Source organism: Ambystoma mexicanum, chromosome 3q (genome assembly GCF_040938575.1).
Source record: "Ambystoma mexicanum isolate Mex_15411 chromosome 3q, UKY_AmexF1_1, whole genome shotgun sequence".
Classification (NCBI taxonomy): Eukaryota; Metazoa; Chordata; class Amphibia; order Caudata; family Ambystomatidae; genus Ambystoma; species Ambystoma mexicanum.
The window spans coordinates 309,023,388-309,048,496 of NC_090926.1; the positions used below are offsets into that span (position 1 = coordinate 309,023,388).

Consider the following 25,109-nt stretch of genomic DNA (forward strand, 5'->3'; position numbering starts at 1 on the left):
ATATATCCTTCACATGGCAAAGTAACATCCCATTTCAAAAGATTTCTCTTTCTTAGAACAATAAGACTTCCACTTGGCAATTCAAACAGTCTTTTTTTCTTCACACATCAATTTGAAAAGTAAATAACTAAGAGATTGTTTTCTCAGGAGGCCAATCACTTTGCATTACATTATGTTTCTTCACAATTAGCACCTTCATCAGAACGGATAATTCAGAAATTCCACTTCAGCCAGAATGGTTACACAACAGTTCAACAAACACAGAAGTGGCATTGTCAATTCTTGTCCAGTTAGAACCTTCGACCACATTCGAAGTACTTCAACTTCTCTTCCTGGTCCACTCGCCTGCCATGACTAACTACTATCTGTCCCCTTCCTGGTACACTCGCCGGCCAGGATAAAACTCTTACTACTACTACTACTGCTGCTACTACTACTACTACTACTCGTACTCGGTGGTAAGGTTTGCTCCCAACTTTGAACACTTGACTTCTAAATGGGGAAAGTTAAACCCACAAAACCTAATCTGGTGAATAACTCATCTAACAGGAGGTGTTTAGTAATGACCTATAACCATTTGTCCTGAAAAAATGGACTTGGTGTACAACAAACTTTCATAAATTTGACCATTTTAATTATCATATTCAAAATCAATAAAACACTACTAAAAAGACTTTTTTTAAACACACAGTAACCCAAGATGGTACACTGTTATACCCACATGGTGGGTATAACATCAATCTTATGGGATAAATTACACCAACAATTCACAACATACAAAATTCAACAGACACATGACAATTAAAAAACACTATGCATTTGAACGGAGTGTTGATTCACAAAAACCATATCCAGAAATGTTTCAGTTCTTTATAGCTTCTCAATGCTTAAACTTTCTTCAGGGGAAAACTTTACACATTAGTTTCCACCACCATCCAATCCCGGGTTAGGGGTGAGATGATCCATTTGATAGGGCCACCTGCATAGGACAACAACCAACACCAACAAAAAAGACAGTGAGCCACATTCTCAAAGTAACTCAAACGACAATCTCTAGGTTACACCACATTGGTGTCTAAAGGACTGAGGTACAGGTCTCAACTAGGCCTGTCCTTAAAAAGAAAAGCTGCTATACCTCTAAGTGGGACTTTAGTAGCGCTAATGTCGAAGTCCAAAAAATAGCAAAAAAGTTCTTGAATCAAGTTTGTATTTATATGTGGGTTCTCAAAGTAGCCCTGCTGGTTCCAAGATCTGTACAGACAATAAAATAATAAACAGGAAAACAAATCCAACAATAACCCATTAAAAATATAACGCATACAAAATGACAACACCACCTTATATCCCAGTGATCTGGATTAATCCCATCACCTTTAGTACGCCTATACAAATAACAGTTGACATTAGTCCAATATAACACCGTGTAGTGTCTATAAAATACACCGAATACCATCACCTTTAAATATTGTAAACACACCAAATGTAATTACCTCAACCACGTAAGAACAACTATTTCCAATATTCACTGTTGAGTACACGCCAGCACCTGAACACTGCTCGTTCATGGATGGAATCCTACGAGCTCTCTAGTTTTTCTGGGGGTAAGTATGCAGCACAAAATGTAGCGTTACCAGAACAAAAGGGTATTCCAATTTAAGAGTCAAACATAATAGAAGACAACGACATTTAAAAACACAGTCCAATTACCTTTGCGTGCCCGGAATGGAACTCTCCTAATACCGATCTATCTGGTGTTGATCACCGCGAGCGTACTGAGGCAGCACCATTAAACACAAAAGCTGTAAGTATTAAGTGCATGTACACAAACAATGGACTAACGCCATTGGGCACACACAGCGTGTAGAGAAAGTAAACAATAAACAACAATGATGGACTAACTGACTTACTCATCTCATACAACCCTAATATTAAAAAGGTTGTGAGCATCCAAAAAGAAAGATAATGGGCCTCATTACACGGTAGGCGGTAAGGGTTTACCGGTACCGGTATTTTACCGGTACCGGTAAATCCTTACCACCTTACTACGAGGTCCCTTTGCGGGTTGGGGTATTTAACGCCTGGTTTTTGCAGGCGTTAAAAACCAACCCGCAAAGGGACCCAGGGAGCTAATTACGGTACCGCAATTTGCGGTGCCGTAATTAGCGCCTTCCCCATTCCCATTATGCCCCATGGGGCAAAAATGGGGAAGGGCAATGGTGGAAGGGGGAATTACCGCCCCGCCAACCTTGGAATGGGGCGGTAATTCCCCTTTCCACCAAGGCGGTGCCGGTATTTTACCGGCATGAACCATGGCGCTAATAGCACCATGGTTCTCCGCCTACCGTGTAATGAGGCCCAATGTATATATCACTGCAGACTCCAGTAATGGATAATTAAACAAGTATCACACGGTACCGTCCAGAAATAACTCGTACCAAGACGAGCGCCATTTTGGAACAGGAAAACACATCACTGGTGCAAAGAGCCGGTAAAAGAAGGGTAGGTAGATTACATGGTGGTAAAAAATGTGCATGTTCACTGCTGCATCTAGCAAATACATAGTAGTCACAATTCATTTGTGGCATAGATGTTTATAGCAATTTAAATACATGTATAGAGCAACAACATTTTTGAAAATTGCATCAAGCCTTAAAAACAGAACATCACATCTCCAAGACAGTCAATGTTACACAAGCAAAGCACAACATATATTGGCATCCTATGCATTGAAAAAACTAATTAATTGCCAGCAGACAAATTGGTGTCAATGGGCGTGGCTACGAGAGCCATGTAGGAGGACGCGTTCCAGTGGAGCTCCCGAGATCCTGAACAGATCCGGGCAAATCAGTGCAATTCGACTGCTTATTGAAAACCGACGACATGCATGCCAGCGTGTGAAGGTGCTGCCGAAGTATTGTGAACTTTTGGAGGTCATAGTAGCTACGACGACCGAGATCGGAGAAGAAAAGTCGAGAGACGCTGAGAACAAAGGGCGATTCAAAATGGCCGACATAGACTTGAGACGGGATTGAAAAGAGTCGTGGGAAAGACCTAACCAGGTCAGCGCGTAATGCGCCCACTCATCATTCGGTAGACCTGCACATCCTCAGAACCATGTCCAGTAAGGCAGGGCGACCTAAGGCGAAACAACCCACGCTGGATGACTTCACCAAAACGTCCCCGGGCTCGGACGCCACCAAGAATAAGGATGCACCGGCCGTAGGTAGCGCGACGACTTCGAGCTCTAACAAAGAAATCCTAGCAGCGATTGCGGACCTGAGAGCGGCCTGGGAATCGAAATTAGAACAGGCTGTCTCTGAATTAAAAACGGCATTGGACCTCAAAGTTGGGGAGGTCCAGGAAGACGTCAATCTACTGAGACAAGACGTTAGGGTTCTGGCAGAGCGCACAGAGTCCCTAGAAAAAGAAGTCGGCCCGAATACGGCAGACTGTGCCACCCACAAGACAAAACTGCACGCCCTAATCCAAAGGGTGGGCAACCTGGAAAGTAGAGCGGAGGAGGCGGAAGGACGGGCCCGTCGCAACAATATCCGCATTGTAGGCCTACCGGAGGGGACGGAGGGCCGTGACCCTACTGACTTCGTTGAGACCATGTTGCTGCAGGAGATATCCGGAGGGGCCTTATCCCAAGGCTTCGCAGTGGAGAGAGCACATAGAGCCCTAACGAGGAGGCCGCCTCCTGGAAACCCTCCCAGACCCATCATTGCCAAAATTCTTAACTACCGTGATCGGGAAAGAATATTAGAACATTTTCGTAAAGGAGGCACGATCAAGAGAGGAGAAGCAAACATCACGGCGTATCCGGATTACACCCTAGCTGTGCAGCGGAGCCGCATGAACTTTGGAACTGTGAAACGGAGGCTGAGGGAGGCAGGTTACAAATATATGTTGCTTTACCCTGCAAAACTGAAGGTCATACAGGCGCATAAGACTTTATTTTTCGAGACCCCAGAGGACGCCATGGAGTGGCTCGACGCACAAGGGTGCCCTCAAGAATCGGCGGACCGGCCCCAGAAGGACTCGGAGGAGCTACGGAAGACGTAAAATGGCGTCGCAAGATGGCGCGACACATGGACCCTAAGACTTGATTATAGTCGGTTCGGAACCTTCGGTATGGAAGGTCAGTTGGTTGTACTGTTTGCCACAAACATTGAGATTATTATTGAACGGGAGCCCCATGGAGCGATACTCTCTCCCCACAATAGCTTAGGTTAGGTGGCCATTAGGGCGACCTCACCCTACTGGGCTCCGTGTACGGACTGGTGTTTGCGGAGCCAGATGTGGGGGTGCCTGAGCTCTTTTGTTGAAGCTGGGCAACAGTTGGGGTGTGTGGTGTTGGGGGGAGGGTGGGTGAGGGAGGGGAAAGGGGGTTGGAGTTTAGTTGTGTGTGCGGTTAGTTTGGGAATGAGCTTATCTGCGGAGTGGCCGCAGTGGGACGCTTTCTGTGTCATGAGAACTGTTGGAGGTTCCCTTAAGGGGGGTGGGAAGACACATAGCTGCCATGGGTGACCTCAAGATTGCCACCTGGAACGTCCGAGGCCTCAATAATTACTTGAAAAGAAATAAAGTCATGTTGTATCTTAAACGACAGAAGATCGACATTGCCCTGCTACAAGAAATGCACCTGGCCCAACATAAACTAGACCTTGTAAAGAAAAAATGGGGGGGTACAGTGGTGGGCTCCCCGTACTCGGCCTATGCCAGAGGTGTGCTGATCTGGGTGGCCCCGCATGTCCCACTCAGAATTGTACGAGAGGAGATAGACACGGAGGGTAGGCTGGTAATACTGAGGGTACTGATTGAGAACAGAGGACTGAGTATTATTAATACATATGCCCCCAATCAGAATACTGCTGTATATTTTAGGACTCTATGTACACGCCTGGGCTCGTGCGCAGGAGAACCGATCATCTGGGGGGGGGGATTTTAACTGTGTTCTTGACCCCAAGATAGATAGGTCCGACAGGAAAGTAGATAGGCCCACCCCAGCGGCCAGGGCTCTACGGGTACTATTAGACGACTATGGACTAGAGGATGTCTGGAGATTGAAACACCCCACGGCCTTGCAGTACTCTCATTATTCGGCCCCTCAACAGTTGCACACGAGACTAGATTACTTCTTTGCTACGCCAGAAGTGACGATAACAACTATACAGGTTGAATACAGAGCAAGGGTCCTGTCGGACCATTCGCCCTTGGTGATGGCCTGGCAATATGGCCGCCCTAGAGGGCGGATTCCAACATGGCGCCTCCGGGCGGAGGCGCTCAGAGACCCGGCCTTCAGAGAAGATATTAGAGAGACGATTACAAGGTATTTTGAGGAGAACACAGGCAGTGTGGAGTCGGCTGGTACACTTTGGGAGGCCTTCAAGGTGGTAGTGAGGGGCGATGCTATTTCTAAATCAAAGGGCCTTCAGGGGGGGGTTTTAGCTGAGCTGGGAAAAGTGGAGAAAGAATTGGAGCGTGAATGTACCAGAGGGGGAGGGGACACAGACCTAGTACTCGAATTACAACAACGATGCTCAGAGCTTTGGGAGCGGCTTTGTGACCTCAATTACAGGGAATACGTAGAGAGGCAACATGCAGGAGGTGACAAAACGGGTCGCCTACTGGCATGGCTTTACAAGAGGGAAACCCCCAGGGCCCCGGTCATGATGATAGAAAGGGAAGACGGAGAGGAGGCTCACACTCAGGAAGAGGTTAACGCTGCTTTCTTAGATTATTATAAAGCGCTGTATGAGGACAAAGGGGAAGACAATCTGGATAAAATCAGGGACGCACTGGAAGATATAGAACTGCCCAGGATTAGTGCAGAGGAAAGGGAGGAGTTAGATGGCCCCATTACGCTAGATGAACTGGAAGAGGTGGTGAAACGGCTGCCTACTTGCAAGACCCCGGGCACTGATGGACTCCCGAGTGAGTTCTACAAAACGTATAGCGCAGAGATACTCCCCCCTATGCTTGAGATGTACAACGAATCATTCGAGGGAGGCCGATTGCCAGACACGCTCAGAGAAGCGCTGATCGTACCACTGCCCAAGCCTAACAAGCCGAGACAACACTGTGGATCGTACAGACCGCTGTCGATGTTAAACCAAGACAGTAAGATTCTGACAGCGGTCTTGGCGGATAGGCTGCGCAAGGTCATCGGCAGGCTGATACACTCGGATCAGACAGGTTATGTCCCTGGCAGGAACATAACTCATAATCACAGGCGGCTCCACCGAGTGATAGAAGAAGGGAACAGAAGAGATGAGGAAATGGCAGTGATCTCCCTAGACGCAGTTAAGGCGTTTGATTCGGTGAGGTGGCCATGGCTGTTTGCGGTCCTGAGGGAATATGGGTTTGGGCCAGGCTATATCAGATGGGCGAGACTACTGTATAGCCAGCCTACGGCTAGGGTGCGTACAGGATCAGTGATATCCGACAAGTGGCACCTAAGTAGGGGTACTAGGCAGGGATGTCCTTGGTCCCCGATGTTATACATATTGGCCTTGGAACCCTTAGCGGTATATCTTAGACAGCAATATGACCTGGTGGGCATCGAGGTGGGAGGAAAGAGCCATTTGATATCCTTATATGCCGATGACCTGCTGCTGTACCTAAAGTATCCTGAAGAGAACCTCCAGTATGTTTTGGAGGTCATGCAGAAGTATGCCGAACTGTCCGGCATAGCGGTTAATCCTGACAAGTCGAGCATGTTCCCTCTAGGGTACTATTCGAGGGTCCCCACGGAACGCTTACCGGTATTGCCCGTGCCTTGGGCAGCCGAGTCCTTCCGATACCTCGGAATAGACATATATCACACTGTGAGAAACGAACATCTGCACAACACCGAGGTTGCTGTGGATAAAATCCGTGCGTCTATGCGATTTTGGGAAAAACTGCCGCTAGCGATGATAGGGCGAGGGGCGTTGCTTAAAATGGTTGTCTTGCCTAGACTGCTGCATTTCTTCAATAACATACCATACTTAATAGCTAGGAAGTTCTTTACCAAACTCGACAGTATGTGCAGGGACTTCCTATGGCACGGCACTCGCAACCGAGTGGCACTGTGGAAGCTACAAAACTTCTACGACAAAGGAGGAATTAAATTACCACATTTTGAGGCCTATTATGTAGCGAGCCAATTGCAATATGTTACACAGTGGCTCTCTGATGAGGAATCTCCCGAGTCCAGATTGGTTGGGACAGATTGCACCTCGTTTTATTTGAAGGAGATCATCTGGGTCCCTAGACAAGACTTAAACCTTTGCCCTGGTATGCTGTTACTTGGGTGGAAAATGTGGCGTAGAGCATGCCGGTTACTGGAAAGCCCGGATCCGTGTTCGCCGCAGGTGCCACTGGTTGCCTTGACTGCGGGGGATGGTCAACTTAGAAAATTGATCAGAATGTACTGGGAACCGGTTGGGTTGGCCACGTTAGGAGATATATGGCAAGATGGGGCCATCAAGGATTTTGCAGACTTAGAAGAAGAAGCTGGGTTACATGGGGGCCAATATGTTACATACTTCAGGTTGGTACAGATTATCCGAAAATCTTGGCCTGAGACGGTGTTAGCGGAGGATCCGGATGCCCTGATTGACACAATATATGACATATCAGAGGGCGGACACGAGATCTCCAGATTGTACGAGGTGGTGATGTCCCGAGTGGGAAAGGACTTGACAGACTTGAGACTAGAATGGGAAATGGAGGTGGGGGTTCAGATGACGGATGGGATGTGGGAACGGGCTCTGGGATATCATAAAAAAGTGTCCAGGAATGCTAGATTACAGCAAATCCAACTATATATCACACACAGAGCGTATTTGACCCCCAAGAGAATAGCTAAGTTTGCTAACTCGGGCAGGCAAGCATGCCCGAAGTGTAACGAGGAGAACGCGGACATGACGCATATGTTCTGGTCCTGCCCAGTAATTGAAGTCTTCTGGGGAGAAGTGTCACAGAAGTTGGCTGACAAAGGGGTCTCGATAAGCATTGACACGACCTGGGCTTGCCTTCTGGGGGGGTTCTCCAGACCAAAGAACACCAGACATCTGGGGAAACTGAGAGACCTAGCGTATATACTCGCTAAGAGGAGGATAGCTATGAACTGGAAGCAATGCCGCAAACCTAGGATAGAGATGTGGTGGAGGGATCTCCAAAAATGGGCGGAGGCTGAAACCATGGTCTGGCAAGAGGCATGCAGTAAATGCGGGGAGGAGGATGTGGGCAACCTAGTAGCCTGGAGGTCATTAATCACTGGTCTGTTTGGGGTACGAGGAGAATCTACTGCCTCGGAGGAGGAAGTCACCCGGCCACACCAGGTCGATACGGAACTACCCTGTGGATGAGCTCTTGGGGGGGAGGGAGGGAGTGTAGTGTTGTGCTTTGTTAAGTGTTTTATTGGTTTATTGTGTATAATGTCACAAGTTTGTTTATACTGTTTTCACTTAAAATAAAATAAAAAAAATAAAAAAAAAATAAAAAAAAATTGGTGTCAATGGTGTTTAGCTTGAGTACAACCAATTCATACAGTTACGACACTGAACATCAGAGGGGTACCTCAAAACTCATATCTAGCAGATTATCAAAAGTCAGAACAGAGCAAGATCAACATTACAGCAACTCATAAATTCACATGATGCCACTCCACCTCCTCTTTGAGCCCTCTAATGTGACTCTGGCATTTAAAAATCATCTTTTGTTCAAAATCTGAAAGTCTCTGATCTATCTCTTGTTTGGTAGAACCATGGATCCTTTTAAGAATGACCCATCTAACGTCTTCATGTGTATGTTTCATTTCTAAGAAATGTTTTACCATGGGGGCTGCAATGACTTGGTTCTTGATCCAACTTCGATGTTCTGTCATTCGTGTCCTGCATTTCCTATTGGTTTTACCAATATATTGCAACTCACAAGGACATGTAAACAGATAAACCACATTTTCTTAATTGCAATTGGTAATTTCATTCAATTCCCAAGTAGAAGATTGATTCAGCTTGATTTGTTTGGACTCTTCTGTGTAGCCACACATCAAACAATTACCACACGGGAAATGACCTTTAACAGATGGAAGGCCCCATAAAGTGGTCTGTCTGGATGCTGATGTTTGTTTCACTAATGAGCATATTTCTTATATTTTGGCTCTTTCTAAAAGCTATAAGAGGAGGAGGAATGGCTCCATCTCCGTACACATTTTTCCATGCTTTCTTTATGATTCCCTTTATTTATAGGACAAATTTGAAAAGGTATTAACAAACACAATGCCAGTTATTTTGCTTTCTCTTTCCTTCTTTTCTAACAAGGCCTCCCGATTGTTATTGAAAGCTGTTTTCGATGATTGTTTAACTAGCTTCACTGGATAACCTTTATTCAAATGTTTGTTAGAAAGCATTGCAGCACTTTCACTAAAATCCTCCTTCTGGCTACTGTTCCTCTTAAGCCTAAGAAATTGGCTGAAGGGGAGGTTATTTTTGATGTGATTGGCATGGTGGCTAGTATAATGCAAAAGTGCATTCTTATCTGTTTCTTTACTATACGGTTTAACTTTCAAAGAACCCATATGGTGGAAAATGGTAATATCCAGAAAAAGTATTTCCTGCTCACTAATTTCTCGTGTGAATTTTAAGGATTACATGAATTCAGCCAATCAACAAAAGAATTAGCCTCCTCTCTAGTGCCCTGCCACAAAATAAAGATGTCGTCTATGTAGCGAAACCACTTTAATAGATTTAATTTTAATAGATTTACATCAATATATACAAACCTTTTTTGAAAGTACTCAACGTACAAATTAGCTAAATTAGGTGCCATAGCAGCACCCATGGACGTGCCCTCTGTTTGTTTATAAAACGTGCCCTGAAATTGAAAAATGCTTTTGGTAAGAGCAAACTCTGCACACCACATAGTGAAACCATTACTAACTGGATGGCCATCTTCTCTGCTGTTCAAAATTTCTTCAATAACAGCCAGAGTCGCTCTCTGCAGAATAACTGTGTATAGTGATTGAATATCCAAACTAATCAACAAAGTTTCTCCAGGGACAAAAGGAAGGTTCCCTATCTTGTTAATAGCATCTGTAGTGTCTCTTAAATAGCTGTCCATCTTTAAGACAAAGGGCCTCAAGTAGAAATCCACAAACTTGGATAGTGGTTCCAGAATAGAGCCTCCCGATACTATGGGTCTTCCAGGGGTATTAATGAGACCTTTATGAACTTTGGGCAAGATGTAGAAAACAGGCACTCTGCCTCGGTCTCGAATTAGATAATCATGTTCTTGTTTGCTGATCATTTCTAATTCCAGAGCTGTAGAAACCTTAGATTTTATAACTTCTATGAGGTCCTTAGATGGATCATTAGGGATACAGCAGTAGCTTCTTTCATCACTCAAGTGTCTTAAGCACTCTTTCACATAATCAGAGTGATTAAGAAGCACAATGGCACCTCCTTTGTCCACCTGTCTCACAATAATATAGTGATCTTTAGCTATCCTGGAAACCAGTGTACGTTGTGCGGTACTGAAATTTGAGTGGTTGGGAATACCATACTGTTCCAACTTGTGCAATTCCAACAATACCTGTTTCTCAAAAACAAGATATTCAGCTCAAAAACTATGGGATGGAGCATTGAAGGTGGATTTATTCCTCAAACCTGTACGGTTGAGATTAACATAATCATTCCCTGTCTCAAAAAATTCATTGAGGTGTAGTTTGCGCATAAAGGCTTGGAACTCTGATCTAAATTCAAAAGGGTCATGAAACTTCGTAGTAACAAAATTAAGACCCTTATTGAGCACATTTTCTTCATTTCGGCTTAATATATAGTCAGAAAGGTTAATCACCACTGACTCCTTGCTCTGCTGCATGTCTGTATTTGGTTCCCCCAGTCTCCACGGCTGGGCCCCTGTCCTAAAAAAGGACAACCTTGTCTCTGACGATTGGGATATCGTTGTCCTCTACCCCTACCAGATCCCTGTGGATTACCTAGACCGCTTGAGCCTGTACTTCCATTGTCACTGGAACTATATGATGTGTTCCGAAAGTGTACCCTTCTCTTATTAGAATTAGTGAGGCCTTGATACACATTTCCAAATTTATATCCGTCCACAGTATATGGAAATATGTTCTCGTGACTGTAGTTAAGTAAGTCTTTTTTCATTCTTTTAACACACTCTAAAGTGGTATCCTTTTTAAATTCCACTAACTCCTTAAAATGTTGTTCCAATTTTATTTTGAAAGTTTCCAGATCAAGATCTTTTTTTAGAACTTCCTGCAATTTTGTGATGTCAATGTCTATCTGTTTGGAAACTTCTGCGGCGGTATCTATGATTAGCACCAACTAGTCACGTCCACATTTGTTGGAGATATAGCTCCATTTAACTTTGAATTCCTGAAACAATCGGGGTTCATTTCTAACAATGAGTCCTTGAGGTAGAGCCTGGTTCTTCAGATACTCCAACAAAATCGCACCATGTAATTCCGTGCGAATCAGACGCTTCCTGAGCTGTGAAAGCTCATCCCATTGGTCACTGCTCTTACCCAAAATACCATCATTGGTCTCAGATAGAATATAAAGTGAGTCCAATAATTTTTTAACATGTTCTTCACTGTAAGCAAGACATTTATCAGAGGTTTCCGCCATGGTGACTAACAAATACTTTCACAAGTGCGACACAAAATACCCTATAACCACAAAACAATCTGTACTTCCTATTGAACCAGTAAATATAAACCTTCGAGATTTACAAGAGCCTCTCGAATATTTACTATACATAGGTAAGCAACACCCCACTGAAAACCTAACTCCACGGTCCGGGGTTAACCATAAGTATTTATACACTAAAGAGGACAAGTACACAAAACCTAATCTGGTGAATAACTCATGTGTCTAACAGGAGGTGTTTAGTAATGACCTATAACCATTGGTCCTGAAAAAATGGACTTGGTGTACAACAAACTTTCATATATTTGACCATTTTAATTATAATATTCAAAATCAATAAAACACTACTAAAAAGACTTTTTTTAAACACAGAATAACCCAAGATTTAACCCACATGGTGGGTATAACATCAACCTTATGGGATAAAGTACACCAACAATTCACAACATATAAAATTCAATAGAAACATGACAATTACATAACACTATGCATTTGAACAGAGTGTTGTGTCACAAAAACCATATCCCGACATGCTTCAGTTCTTTATAGCTTCTCAATGCTTGAACTTTCTTCAGGGAAAAACTTTACACATTAGTTTCCACCACCATGCAATCCCAGGTTAGGGGTGAGATGATCCAATTGATAGCGCCACCTGCATAGGACAACAACCAACACCAACAAAAAAGACAGTGAGCCACATTGTCAAAGTAACTCAAACAACAACCTCCAGGTTACACCACATTGGTGTCTAAAGGACTAAGGTACAGGTCCCAAATAGGCCTGTCCTTAAAAAGAAAAGCTACTATACCTCTAAGTGGGACTTTAGTAGGGCTAATGTCCAAGTCCTAAAAATAGCAAAAAACTTCTTGAATCAAGTTTGTATTTATATGTGGGTTCTCAAAGTAGCCCTGCTGGTTCCAAGATCTGTACAGACAATAAAATAATAAACAGGAAAACAAATCCAACAATAACCCGTTAAAAATCTAACGCATAAAAAATACCAACACCACCTTATATCCCAGTGATCTGGATTAATCCCATCACCTTTAGTACACCTATACAAATAACCGTTGACAACATTAGCCCAATATAACACTGTATAGTGTCCATAACATACACCGAATACCATCACCTTTAAATATTGTAAACACACCAAGTGTAATTACCTCAACCACGTAAGAACAACTATTTCCAATATTCACTGTTGAGTACACGCCAGCACCTCAACACTGCTCGTTCATGGATGGAATCCTACGAGCTCTCTAGTTTCTCTGGGGGTAGGTATGCAGCACAAAACGTAGCGATACCAGAACAAAAGGATATTCCAATGTAAGAGTCAAACATAATAGATGACACCGACATTTAAAAACGGTCCAATTACCTTTGCGTGCCCGAAATGGAACTCTCCTAATACCGATCTATCTGGTGTTGATCGCTGAGAGCGTACTGAGGCAGCACCATTAAACACACGCGCTGTAAGTATTAAGTGCATGTACACAAACAACGGACTAATGCCATTGGGCACACACAGCGTGTAGAGAAAGTAAACAATAAACAAACATGATGGACTAACTGACTAACTCACCTCATACAGCCCTAATATTAAAAAGTTTGTGAGCATCCAAAAAGAAAGATAATGTATATAGCACCGCACACTCCAGTAATGGATAATTAAACAAGTATCACACGGTACCGTCCAAAAATAACTCGTACCAAGATGAGCGCAATTTTGGAACAGGAAAACAGATCACTGGTGCAAAGAGCCGGCAGAAGGAGGGAAGGTAGATTACATGGTGTAAAAAATGTGCATGTTCACTGCTGCATCAAGCAAATACATAGTTGTCATAATTCATTTGTGGCATAGATGTTTATAGCAATTTAAACAAGCCTTAAAACAGAACATCACAGCTCCAAGACAGTCAATGTTACACAAGCAAAGCACAATATATATTGGCATCCTATGCATTGAAAAAATGTATTAATTGCCAGCAGACAAATTGGTGTCAAAGGTGTTTAGCTTGAGTACAACCAATTCATACAGTTACGACACTTAACATCAGAGGGGTATCGCAAAACTCATGTCTAGCAGATTATCAAAAGTCAAAACAGAGCAAGAACCACATGATAGCAACTCATAAATTCACATGATGCCACTCCACTTCCTCGTTGAACCCTCTAAAATCTCCGATCTATCTCTTGTTTGGTAGAACAATGGATCTTTTTAAGAATGACCCATCTAAAGTCTTCATGTGTATGTTTCATTTCTAAGAAATGTTTTACCATGGGGGCTGCAATGACTTGGTTCTTGATACAACTTCGATGTTCTGTCATTCATGTCCTGCATTTCCTATTGGGTTTTCCAACATATTGCAACTCACAAGGACATGTAATCAGATAAACCACATTTTCTGAATTGCAATTGGTCATTTCATTCAATACCCAAGTACAAGATTGATTCAACTTGATTTGTTTGGTCTCTTCTGTGTAGCCACACATCAAACAATTAACACACAGGAAATTACCTTTAACAGATGGAAGGCCCATAAAGTGGTCTGTCTGGATGCTGATGTTTGTTTCACTGTTATGTCATTCCTAATGAACATATTTCTTATATTTTGGCTCTTTCTAAAAGCTATAAGAGGAGGAGGAATGGCTCTATCTCTACACATTTTTCCATGCTTTCTTTATGATACCCTTTATTTTATAGGACAAATTTGAAAAGGTATTAACAAACACAATGCCAGAGAAACTAGAGAGCTCGTAGGATTCCATCCATGAACGAGCAGTGTTGAGGTGCTGGCGTGTACTCAACAGTGAATATTGGAAATAGTTGTTCTTACGTGGTTGAGGTAATTACACTCGGTGTGTTTACAATATTTAAAGGATGATTGTAGTCAGTGTATGTTATAGACACTACACAGTGTTATATTGGGCTAATGTTGTCAACGGTTATTTGTATAGGTGTACTAAAGGTGATGGGATGAATCCAGATCACTGGGATATAAGGTGGTGTTGGCATTTTTTATGCATTATATTCTTAACGGTTTATTGTTGGATTTGTTTTCTTGTTTATTATTTTATTGTCTGTACAGATCTTGGAACCAGCAGGGCTACTTTGAGAACCCACATATAAATACAAACTTGATTCAAGAAGTTTTTTGCTACTTTTTTGGACTTGGACATTAGAGCTACTAAATTCCCACTTAGAGGTATAGTAGCTTTTTTTTTTTTAAGGACAAGCCTAGTTGAGACCTGTACCTTAGTCCTTTAGACACCAATGTGGTATAACCTAGAGGTTATAGTTTGAGTTATTTTGAGAATGTTGCTCACTGTCTTTTTGTTGGTGTTGGTTGTTGTCCTATGCAGGTGGCCCTATCAATTGGATCGTCTCACCCCTAACCCGGGATTGCATGGTGGTGGAAACTAATGTGTAAAGTTTTCCCCTGAAGAAAGTTCAAGCATTGAGAAGCTATAAAGAACTGATACATGTTGGGATATGGTTTTTGTGAATCAACACTCTGTTCAAATGCATGGTGTTTTGTAATTGTCATGTGTCTGTTGAATTTTATATGTTGTGAATTGTTGGTGTAATTTATCCCATTAGGTTGTTGTTATACCCACCATGTGGTTTAAATCTTGGGTTATTGTGCGTTTAAAAAAAAGTCTTTTTAGTAGTGTTTTATTGATTTTGAATATGATAATTGAAATGGTCAAATTTATGAAAGTTTGTTGTACACCAAGTCCATTTTTTCAGGATCAATGGTTATAGGTCATTACTAAACACCTCCTGTTAGATAGATGAGTTATTCACCAGATTAGGTTTTGTGTACCTGTTCTCCTTTGTGTATAAATACTTATGGTTACCCCGGAATGGTTCAATAGGAAGTACAGATTGTTTTGTGGTTATAGTGTATTTTGTGTAGCACTCGTGAAAGTATTTGTTAGTCACCATGGCAGAAACCTCAGAGAAATGTCTTGTTTACAGCAAAGAACATGTAAAAAAATTATTGGACTCACTTTTTATTCTATCTGAGACCAATGATGGTATTTTGGGTAAGAGCAGTGACCAATGGGATGAGTGTTCACAGCTCAGGAAATGTCCAATTCGCACGGAATTACATAGTGCGATCTGAAGAACCAGGCTCTACCTCAAGGACTCATTGTTAGAAATGAACCCCGATTGTTTCTTGACAATCAGGAATTCAAAGTTAAATGGAGCTATATCTCCAACAAATGTGGACGTGACTGGTTGGTGCTAATCATAGATACCGCCGCAGAAGTTTCCAAACACATAGAAATTTACATCACAAAATTGCAGGAAGTTCTAAAAAAAAAATCTTGATTTGGAAACTTTCAAAATAAAATTGGAACAACATCTTAAAGAGTTAGTGGAATTTAAAAATGATACCACTTTAGAGCGTGTTAAAAGAATGAAAAAAGACTTGCTTAACTACAGTCACAAGAAAATATTTCCATGTACTGTGAACGGATATAAATTTGGAAATGTGTATCAAGGCCCCACTAATTCTAATAAGAAAAGGGTACACTTTCGGAACACAACATATAGTTCCAGTGACGATGGAAGTACAGGTTCAAGTGGTCTAGGTAATCCACAGGGGTAGAGGACAACGATATGACAATCGTCAGAGACAAGGTCGTCCTTTTTTAGGACAGGGGCCCAGCCGTAGAGACTGAGGTAACCAAACACAGACGGACAAAGGAGGCGCCATTGTGCTTCTTAATCACTCTGATTATGTGAAAGAGTGCTTAAGACACTTGAGTGATGAAAGAGGCTACTGCCGTATCCCTAATGATCCATCTAAGGACCTCATAGAAGTTATAAAATCTAAGGTTTCTAGAGCTCTGGAATTAGAAATGATCAGCAAACAAGAACATGATTATCTAATTCGAGACCGAGGCAGAGTGCCTGTTTTCTACATCTTGCCCAAAGTTCATAAAGGTCTCATTAATACCCCTGGAAGACACATAGTGTCGGGAGTTAGATCTATTCTGGAACCACTATCCAAGTCTGTGGCTTTCTACTTGAGACCCTTTGTGTTAAAGATGGACAGCTATTTAAGAGACACTACACATGCTATTAACACGATAGAGAACCTTCCTTTGTCCCTGGCGAAACTTTGTTGATTAGTTTGGATATTCAATCACTATACACAGTTATTCCGCAGAGAGCGACTCTGGCTGTTATTGAAGAAATTTTAAACAGCAGAGAAGATGGACATCGAGTTAGTAATGGTTTCATTATATGGTGTGCAGAGTTTGCTCTTACCAAAAACATTTTTCAGTTTCAGGGCACGTTTTACAAACAAACAGAGGGCACGTCCTTGGGTGCTGCTATGGCACCTAATTTATGTTGAGTACTTTGATTTTTTTTTTGTATATATTGATGTCAATCCATTCAAATCAAATCTATTAAAGTGGTTTCGCTATATAGACGACATCTTTATTTTGTGGCATGGCACTACAGAGGAGGCTAATTCTTTTGTTGATTGGCTGAATTCATGTAATCCTTTCTTAAAATTTACACGAGAAATTAGTGAGCAGGAAATACATTTTCTAGATATTACCATTCTCCACCATATGGGTTCTTTGAAAGTTAAACCGTATAGTAAAGAAACACATAAGAATGCACTTTTGCATTATACTACCCACCATGCCAATCACATCAAAAATAACCTCCCCTTCGGCCAATTTCTTAGGCTTAAGAAGAACAGTAGCCGGAAGGAGGATTTTAGTGAAAGTGATGCAATGCTTTCCAACAAACATTTGAATAAAGGTTATCCAGCGAAGCTAGTTAATCAATCATCGAAAAGAGCTTTCAATAACAATCGGGAGGCCTTGTTAGAAAAGAAAGAAAGAGAAAGCAATAAAACTGGCATTGTGTTTGTTAATACCTTTTCAAATTTGTCCTATAAAATAAAGGCTATCATAAAGAAAGCATGGAAAAATGTGTACAGAGATGGAGCCATTCCTCCTCCTCTTATAGCTTTTAGAAAGAGCCAAAATATAAGAAATATGCTCATTAGGAATGACAAACATCAGCATCCAGACAGACCACTTTATGGGGCCTTCCATCTGTTAAAGGTCATTTCCCGTGTGGTAATTGTTTGATGTATGGCTACACAGAAGGGACCAAACAAATCAAGTTAAATCAATCTTGTACTTGGGTATTGAATGAAATGACCAATTGAAATTCAGAAAATGTGGTTTATCTGATTACATGTCCTTGTGAGTTGCAATACATTGGAAAAACCAATAGGAAATGCAGGACACGAATGACAGAACATTGAAGTTGTATCAAGAACCAAGTCATTGCAGCCCCCATGGTAAAACATTTCTTAGAAATGAAACATACACATGAAGACTTTAGATGGGTCATTCTTAAAAAGATCCATGGTTCTACCAAACAAGAGATAGATCGGAGACTTTCAAATTTTGAACAAAAGATGATTTTTAAATGCCAGAGTCACATTAGAGGGCTCAAAGAGGATGTGGAGTGGCATCATGCGAATTTATGAGTTGCTATCATGTGGTTCTTGCTCTGTTTTGACTTTTGGTAATCTGCTAGGCATAATTTTGAGATACCCCTCTAATGTTCAGTGTCGTAACTGTATGAATTGGTTGTACTCAAGCTAAACACCTTTGACACCAATTTGTCTGCTGGCAATTCATTAATTTTTTCAATGCATAGGATGCCAATGTAGTGCTTTGCTTGTGTAAAATTGACTGTCTTGGAGATGTGATGTTCTGTTTTTAAGGCTTGTTGCAATTTTCAAAAATGCTGTTGCTCGACACAAGTGTTTAAATTGCAATGAACATCTATGCCACAAATGAATTGTGACAACTATGTATTTGCTTGATGCAGCAGTGAACATGCACATTTTTTACCACCATGTAATCTACCTTCCCTCCTTTTACCGGCTCTTTGCACCAGTGATGTGTTTTCCTGTTCCAAAATGGCGCTCGTCTTGGTACGGGTTATTTTTGGACGGTACCGTGTGATACTTGTTTAATTATCCGTTACTGGAGTCTGCACTGATATATACATTATCTTTCTTTTTGGTTGCTCACAACCTTTTTAATATTAGGGTTATATGAGGGGAGTTAGTCAGCTAGTCCATCATTGTTGTTTATTGTTTACTTTCTCTACACGCCGTGTGTGCCCAATGGCGTTAGTCCGTTGTTTGTGTACATGCACTTAATACTTACAGCGCGTGTGTTTAATGGTGCTCCCTCAATACGCTTGCGGCGATCAACACCAGATAGATCGGTATTCGGAGAGTTCCATTCCGGGCACGCAAAAGTAATTGGACTGTGTTTTTAAATGTCGGTGTCATCTTTTATGTTTGACTCTTACATTGGAATACCCTTTTGTTCTAGTAACGCTACGTTTTGTGCTGCATACTTACCCCCAGAGAAACTAGAGAGCTCGTAGGATTCCATCCACGAACGAGCAGTGTTGAGGTGCTGGCGTGTACTCAACAGTGAATATTGGAAATGGTTGTTCTTACGTGGTTGAGGTAATTACACTTGGTGTGTTTACAATATTTAAAGGTGATGGTATTTGGTGTATGTTATAGACACTACACTGTGTTATATTGGGCTAATGTTGTCAACGGTTATTTGTATAGGTGTACTAAAGGTGATGGGATTAATCCAGATCACTGGGATATAAGGTGGTGTTGGCATTTTTTGTGCGTTCTATTTTTAACGGGTTATTGTTGGATTTGTTTTCCTGTTTATTATTTTATTGTCTGTACAGATCCTGGAACCAGCAGGGCTACTTTGAGAACCCACATATAAATACAAACTTGATTCAAGAAGTTTTTTGCTATTTTTTGGACTTGGACATTAGCGCTACTAAAGTCCCACTTAGAGGTATAGTAGCTTTTCTTTTTAAGGACAGGCCTAATTGAGACCTGTACCTTAGTCCTTTAGACACCAATGTGGTGTAAGCTAGAGGTTGTTGTTTGAGTTACATAGAGAATGTGTTGCTCACTTTCTTTTTTTTTGGTGTTGGTTGTTGTCCTATGCAGGTGGCCCCATCAATTGGATCGTCTCACCCCTAACTCGGGATTGCATGGTGGTGGAAACTAATGTGTAAAGTTTTCCCCTGAAGAAAGTTCAAGCATTGAGAAGCTATAAAGAACTGAAACATGTCGGCATATGTTTTTTGTGAATCAACACTCAGTTCAAATGCATAGTGTTTTGTAATTGTCATGTGTCTATTGAATTTTATATGTTGTGAATTGTTGGTGTACTTTATCCCATAAGGTTGATGTTTTACCCACCATGTGGGTTAAATCTTGGGTTATTGTGTGTTTTAAAAAAGTATTTTTAGTAGTGTTTTATTGATTTTGAATATGATAATTAAAATGGTCAAATTTATGAAAGTTTGTTGTACACCAAGTCCATTTATTCAGGACCAATGGTTATAGGTCATTACTAAACACCTCCTGTTAGACACATGAGTTATTCACCAGATTAGGTTTTGTGTACCTGTTCTCCTTTGTGTATAAATACTTATGGCTAACCCCGGACCATGGAGTTAGGTTTTCAGTGAGGTGTTGCTTACCTTATGTATAGTAAATAAAGAAAGTTAAACCCACAACAGCTTCTGGGATAAGTCTTTGGACTTGTAACACCATTGGTGAATAACTTCTTTCATACACATGCTACACAGAAGGACACAGATTTTTACATTCATTTATTTGCCATTGGTAATGCATGTTACAATTCTCTCCCGTTTGATCCTTTCCATGAGGAGGGCTTTTCTCCTGCTGTCTCATTTCGTTCCATACTACCTTTTGGCCGATGACAATGTGATTTACAACTCCTGTGAATGTTACCTTCAATCTGCCTTGATATTCTTTGGCTTTGGCAATTCAGGTAATATCATTATTTGAATATCCTTCTTTAGGAAAACTGTCCACCTTGGTTTTATATTTGCCCTCCTTCAGCTAAGCAATTCAGGTTATAACGTACTCATATTGAGCCTTTTCTTTCAGGCATGATGCATTCACTTTGTTTAACAATTGCCACCTTTTGGTTTGGGAAGCATGGGTTGGAATATCCTTCTGTTTTGTCCTCTCCCTTTTGTGTAATTACATTCAATGTTTTCTTTTAAATGTTCGGCATTCAAAATTGGCTTTCTTTTGAAGTGGTCTATGTTGGAGCACCCCGGGGATACCCTGTTCAGGATAACTCGCCAGTTTCTCTCGGCATCTCCTCCGGACCCGCTTCTTATAATCTGCTGCTCGTTGGGCAGTTCCTTGCGATGAACAGCCACTTGCTGCATGTGCTGTCTCTAGCTGGAGCTCCCACGACTCCACACATGCTCCGGTGAAGTCTTCACACCGGAGAGCGTTACAGGATACAGAGAGTAAGTCTCTCCTCATCTCCTGGGCACTATGAGTGAACTCTCTATACTGCGTCCCGCTATCGACAAAGCAGCAGTGCCGACATCTACTGCTACATGCGGCTTCTGAGGCTTCCTCTGCCATGACTTTCTAATGACTTGCACCTGACAGGCCCTTAAATATTCAAAGATCCGGCTCAGGTGTGGGTCATTAGAACTTGACTGCTCACTATGATCCAGTGACTCTGTGCCCCTCTTCCTCGTCTCAGTACTAACGGCATTGTGGGACTTGAAGTCCCTAATGTTCCTAGTTTCTTTAATGGCTCTTCTTAATCCTCTTTGTTTAGGGGTCATATGTGATACATATTTTAAGGAAGATTTCAATCGAATTATAAGTTCTCTTTTAGGTTTATTACTTGAACATTCTGGAGGATCAGTGCTATTAAAGGTTGTAACATTTCCTTGACTCTTAAATATGTATATATCATCTTCATGTTTATAAAGAAGGTTTTTATGCTTGGCACCTAGGGTAAGTCTGGGAGGGGATGTCCTACAGTGACAATATGCCATTACATATTCAGGCATTAATAAACTCATTAATAATAAATGTAATAAACCCTCATTCTGAGAAGAGGAGGAATACTGTGTACCCCTGACAGAGTCACCGCATTCCCTTGACAGCCTTCTCCTCCCATGTGTTCTTCCCACCTGATACCACCCCCAGGGTTAGGATCAGGTAGTGTCTGCCTTCCCATGGCTACATGGGAGGAGGCTCTACGCTGGTATACTGGGATGACTGCGGGATTGCTCACACCACCTTGAGGGGAGTATGGTCTCGCCGGGAGCACTATATGCAGATTTTCACCCTTACTGAGATCTTTGATTAGGACTCACTAGGGAAAGTGGTTAGTACACTTGTTCAACATAAGCAAAAGATTCACATATGTTATTCATCTTGGAAAGTAGAGCAGAACAGTTCTGGTGGAATGCATGCAGTGGACAATGGGTGGGAAAATGACCAAATGAGCCCATACACTGTGTCCCCCTCCTCACATCACATATCCCTGCTATCAGTATTCCAATGGCATAGTTTTGGCTTCTACTTAATAGCCAACATGGAAAAAGGATGGGTGTGTGGCTTGGCATCATTTATAACCACTCTCATTGTTTCCATGCCATTGTTTGCAAATCATCCTTGGCCCTGCCATTTATGTGAGCTGCCCGGCCCAAACTGGTAGACCACAAGGCCTAACAATGCCTGTGATGGCTTGCGTTTTGGCGCATTGGGGAAGTGCCAAGCAGTTGAAACTAAACTACCCCTTTTGGTGGCAGAACCAACACTCATTTGCTGATGGCCAGTCCCCTTCTGTAAAGAGCTTAGGCATAAGTGTTATATAAATAATACATCATTACAATTAATACACGTGGTCTTGACAGCATAACCTGATTATTAAATCTATTAATCCTGATGCCCCAATGGATATTACTCGTTATGTACGTGTATCCTCAAATATTGCTCCTCTTTGTATCCTCAACTGAAAATCATCACTCGCCAATGTTTTCTGATTTGAAATTGAGTATCCTCTACTAGAAAAAAACGCAATTGTAAACCCTTGAAGTATTCAAAAACCTCAACTGAAAATGTCCCATATATGTTTTCATAATCCTTGATTCATGTTTTGCCGCGTGTGCAACTTATCAGGAAGGTGCAGGTGTGTATCTGTCCATTAATGAAAAGAATAGATGCCCATTGCCTTTATGGCGTTTCTTTTTGATTGTCTGTCTCCTGGGGTCTTCTCTTGTATCAACGTCCCGGTAGGCTTAGCACTGCAAGCCGATGGGTGCTGAAATGTTCAGTGGCCATACTAGGGGCTCTGTCCCGTGGGTAGGGGACCCCGGTCTGCCTGCAGGGGAGAGCTCACCAGTGACGAGGATGGGCTCATGGTGGCTAGGGTGCTCCCTGTTGAAAATGGGTGTGAGCTGAGTCCGGCTGGTGCAGAAGGAAAGAGGCCTAAGGAGGGAAAGATAGCAGGGAGACTGGAACCCCTCCCCATCCCTCCAACGCCCTCCTGGGACGGGACAGGGCCGCCTTCACGATCTACCTATAATCAAATTATGTTTTCAACACTATGTGTATTATATGATTTGGAACCAATTTAATTTAGGATTAAATCTAAAATACAAATATTTAAACTGTTGCCTTTGTTGGGACCGTGCTGCGAAGTTCCCCTTGTTATTGTCTACTAATGTACGCACAAGGACCAAGCAGCCATCACCAGGGAGCGGTACAGTTTATGCCAAGGAATCGGCTTTCACGTCCCTGCCACAAGGTGTCAGCCGTTTGTGAATAGGAAAGACCCATGGGTTAAGAGTCCTACTCTTACACTTTAATCCACTATACACGCGTACTTTATCAACGCAGCGCTACCTTCTTGACGCAGAGATTTATTTTTCCTTACAGGGGAAGCTGGAGGATGGGCGCGTCATCGACAGCTCCCTGGCACGGGACCCTCTGGTGGTGGAGCTCGGCAAGAAGCAGGTGATCCCAGGTATACTTATCCTTGGTTCTTCTAACACGCCAGGTTGTGCTGGCCTAGCTTGTTGCATTGCTCTCGCAAGGGAATGACCAGATTTTACAAAGAACAAGGAACAATTGTAGAAAGCCCGTGTACTAGACAGAGAAGTAGGATATCAGAGTCTGATCACCTAATTATAATACAGACCAGAATGGCAAAGACTACAGATCTAAGGAGCCGTTATATCCGAGTTTTCGTTTTCACTTCCACTAGATTTCATACGTCTTTAGACCCTTTCACTGCAAGTTACTGTGACCATTTCAGGAGAACTTTTAAAAGTTTCATCTTTTCTACGTAGGTTTGTTACATTTTCAGGGTGGCACATTTGGAACACTTTCGGGTATCACTTATCTTTGCTTATTTCCTGGAATTGATTTGCACCTATGGTTATATATGGTTTTCACAACTGGAAATACGGGGGACTAGGCCAGACTACAGCAAAGTGCAGGGAAGTAGAGAGGCCTCTGAGTGGGAGGAAGACCCAGGTGCACCCGTTCTCATAGAGGGCCGTACTGGAAACAAAGGAGAGCGATGGGACCAACCTATTTGAACCCCAGATAAAGGGCATTAGAATGAAAGGGGAGAGAGTGGCGACCAACCCTGATAACAGATAGGGCACAGAGAGCTCAGGGGCACAGGGAAGAGGTGCCCCCTCCTCAAGGGGCCGGTGGAGGCGATGGTTGCTGCACAGCGGGATGTGCCAGGGGGTAAAGTGATGTGGACATCCATCAGTCCGAACACAGAGAGTGGAGAGGGTACCACCACTAAATAGCCCTGTTAACAACCCACACCTCTGCACAGAAAATAGGAGGGGGAATTGAAGCACACCACAATGTACGACATTGGAAGAGATATGTGCCGCAAGTGGCCAAAACTGAGGGAGCACCATAAGGTATCGCCACTAACCAACCCCACTAAAGAAAATGATCTCTCTGAATACACCTCTCAAACTTCGAACTAAACACAACCATACCTCTACAGCACAACAAACCGCAGGCGCTTCAGTACCCTGCAACAACGAAACAAACCACACATAGCCTTGCACAACAGCACGTGACGGCTACTGACCGAAAATTCACACCTATTCCCAGCAAACGGTGTAAACCGAACTGAAGCTGCCAACAGCACATCACAGCCCTCTTGCTCTTTTTTCCCACTCAGTCATACTAACCTACCCCCACACCTTACCATCTTGGTTCAAAGACCTGCAAGAGCGCCAAGGGACCAGGTACGTGGTGATAGTGTGTGGTATAAAAAAAACATAACACATACATGTGTATCACTATTGGAATATTAAGACACTCACACTTACAATAGTTTTATAATATTATGGTTGTTAAAGCCTTGAAAAAGACTGTTATGGGTTGAAACACATGCCAACAACTAGGGAATACATTGATCACTAGGTCTAGTACATAATGTTTTATGACTGAATTCTCAACTTGGAAACAGGTTAACCTCTTCGGGAATCTGCACGTGTACCACATGGGT

At 42.3% G+C, this 25,109-nt stretch overlaps 1 protein-coding gene and 1 long non-coding RNA gene across 4 annotated transcripts in view; both read left to right on the plus strand.

The window, feature by feature from the left end:
- The window catches only part of FKBP11 (FKBP prolyl isomerase 11), a 100,996-nt gene that overhangs the window by 53,225 nt on the left and 22,662 nt on the right, over window positions 1-25,109 (plus strand). For all 3 annotated transcript variants that reach the window (XM_069653845.1, XM_069653847.1, XM_069653846.1), the window contains one exon: window positions 23,504-23,591. In XM_069653845.1, coding sequence (XP_069509946.1) covers window positions 23,504-23,591 — 88 coding nt within the window. The remainder of the gene's footprint in view (window positions 1-23,503; window positions 23,592-25,109) is intronic.
- LOC138582505 (uncharacterized) lies at window positions 19,000-20,077 on the plus strand. Its single transcript, XR_011305035.1, has 3 exons — window positions 19,000-19,204; window positions 19,447-19,562; window positions 19,721-20,077. It is a non-coding gene; the product is annotated as an uncharacterized lncRNA (long non-coding RNA).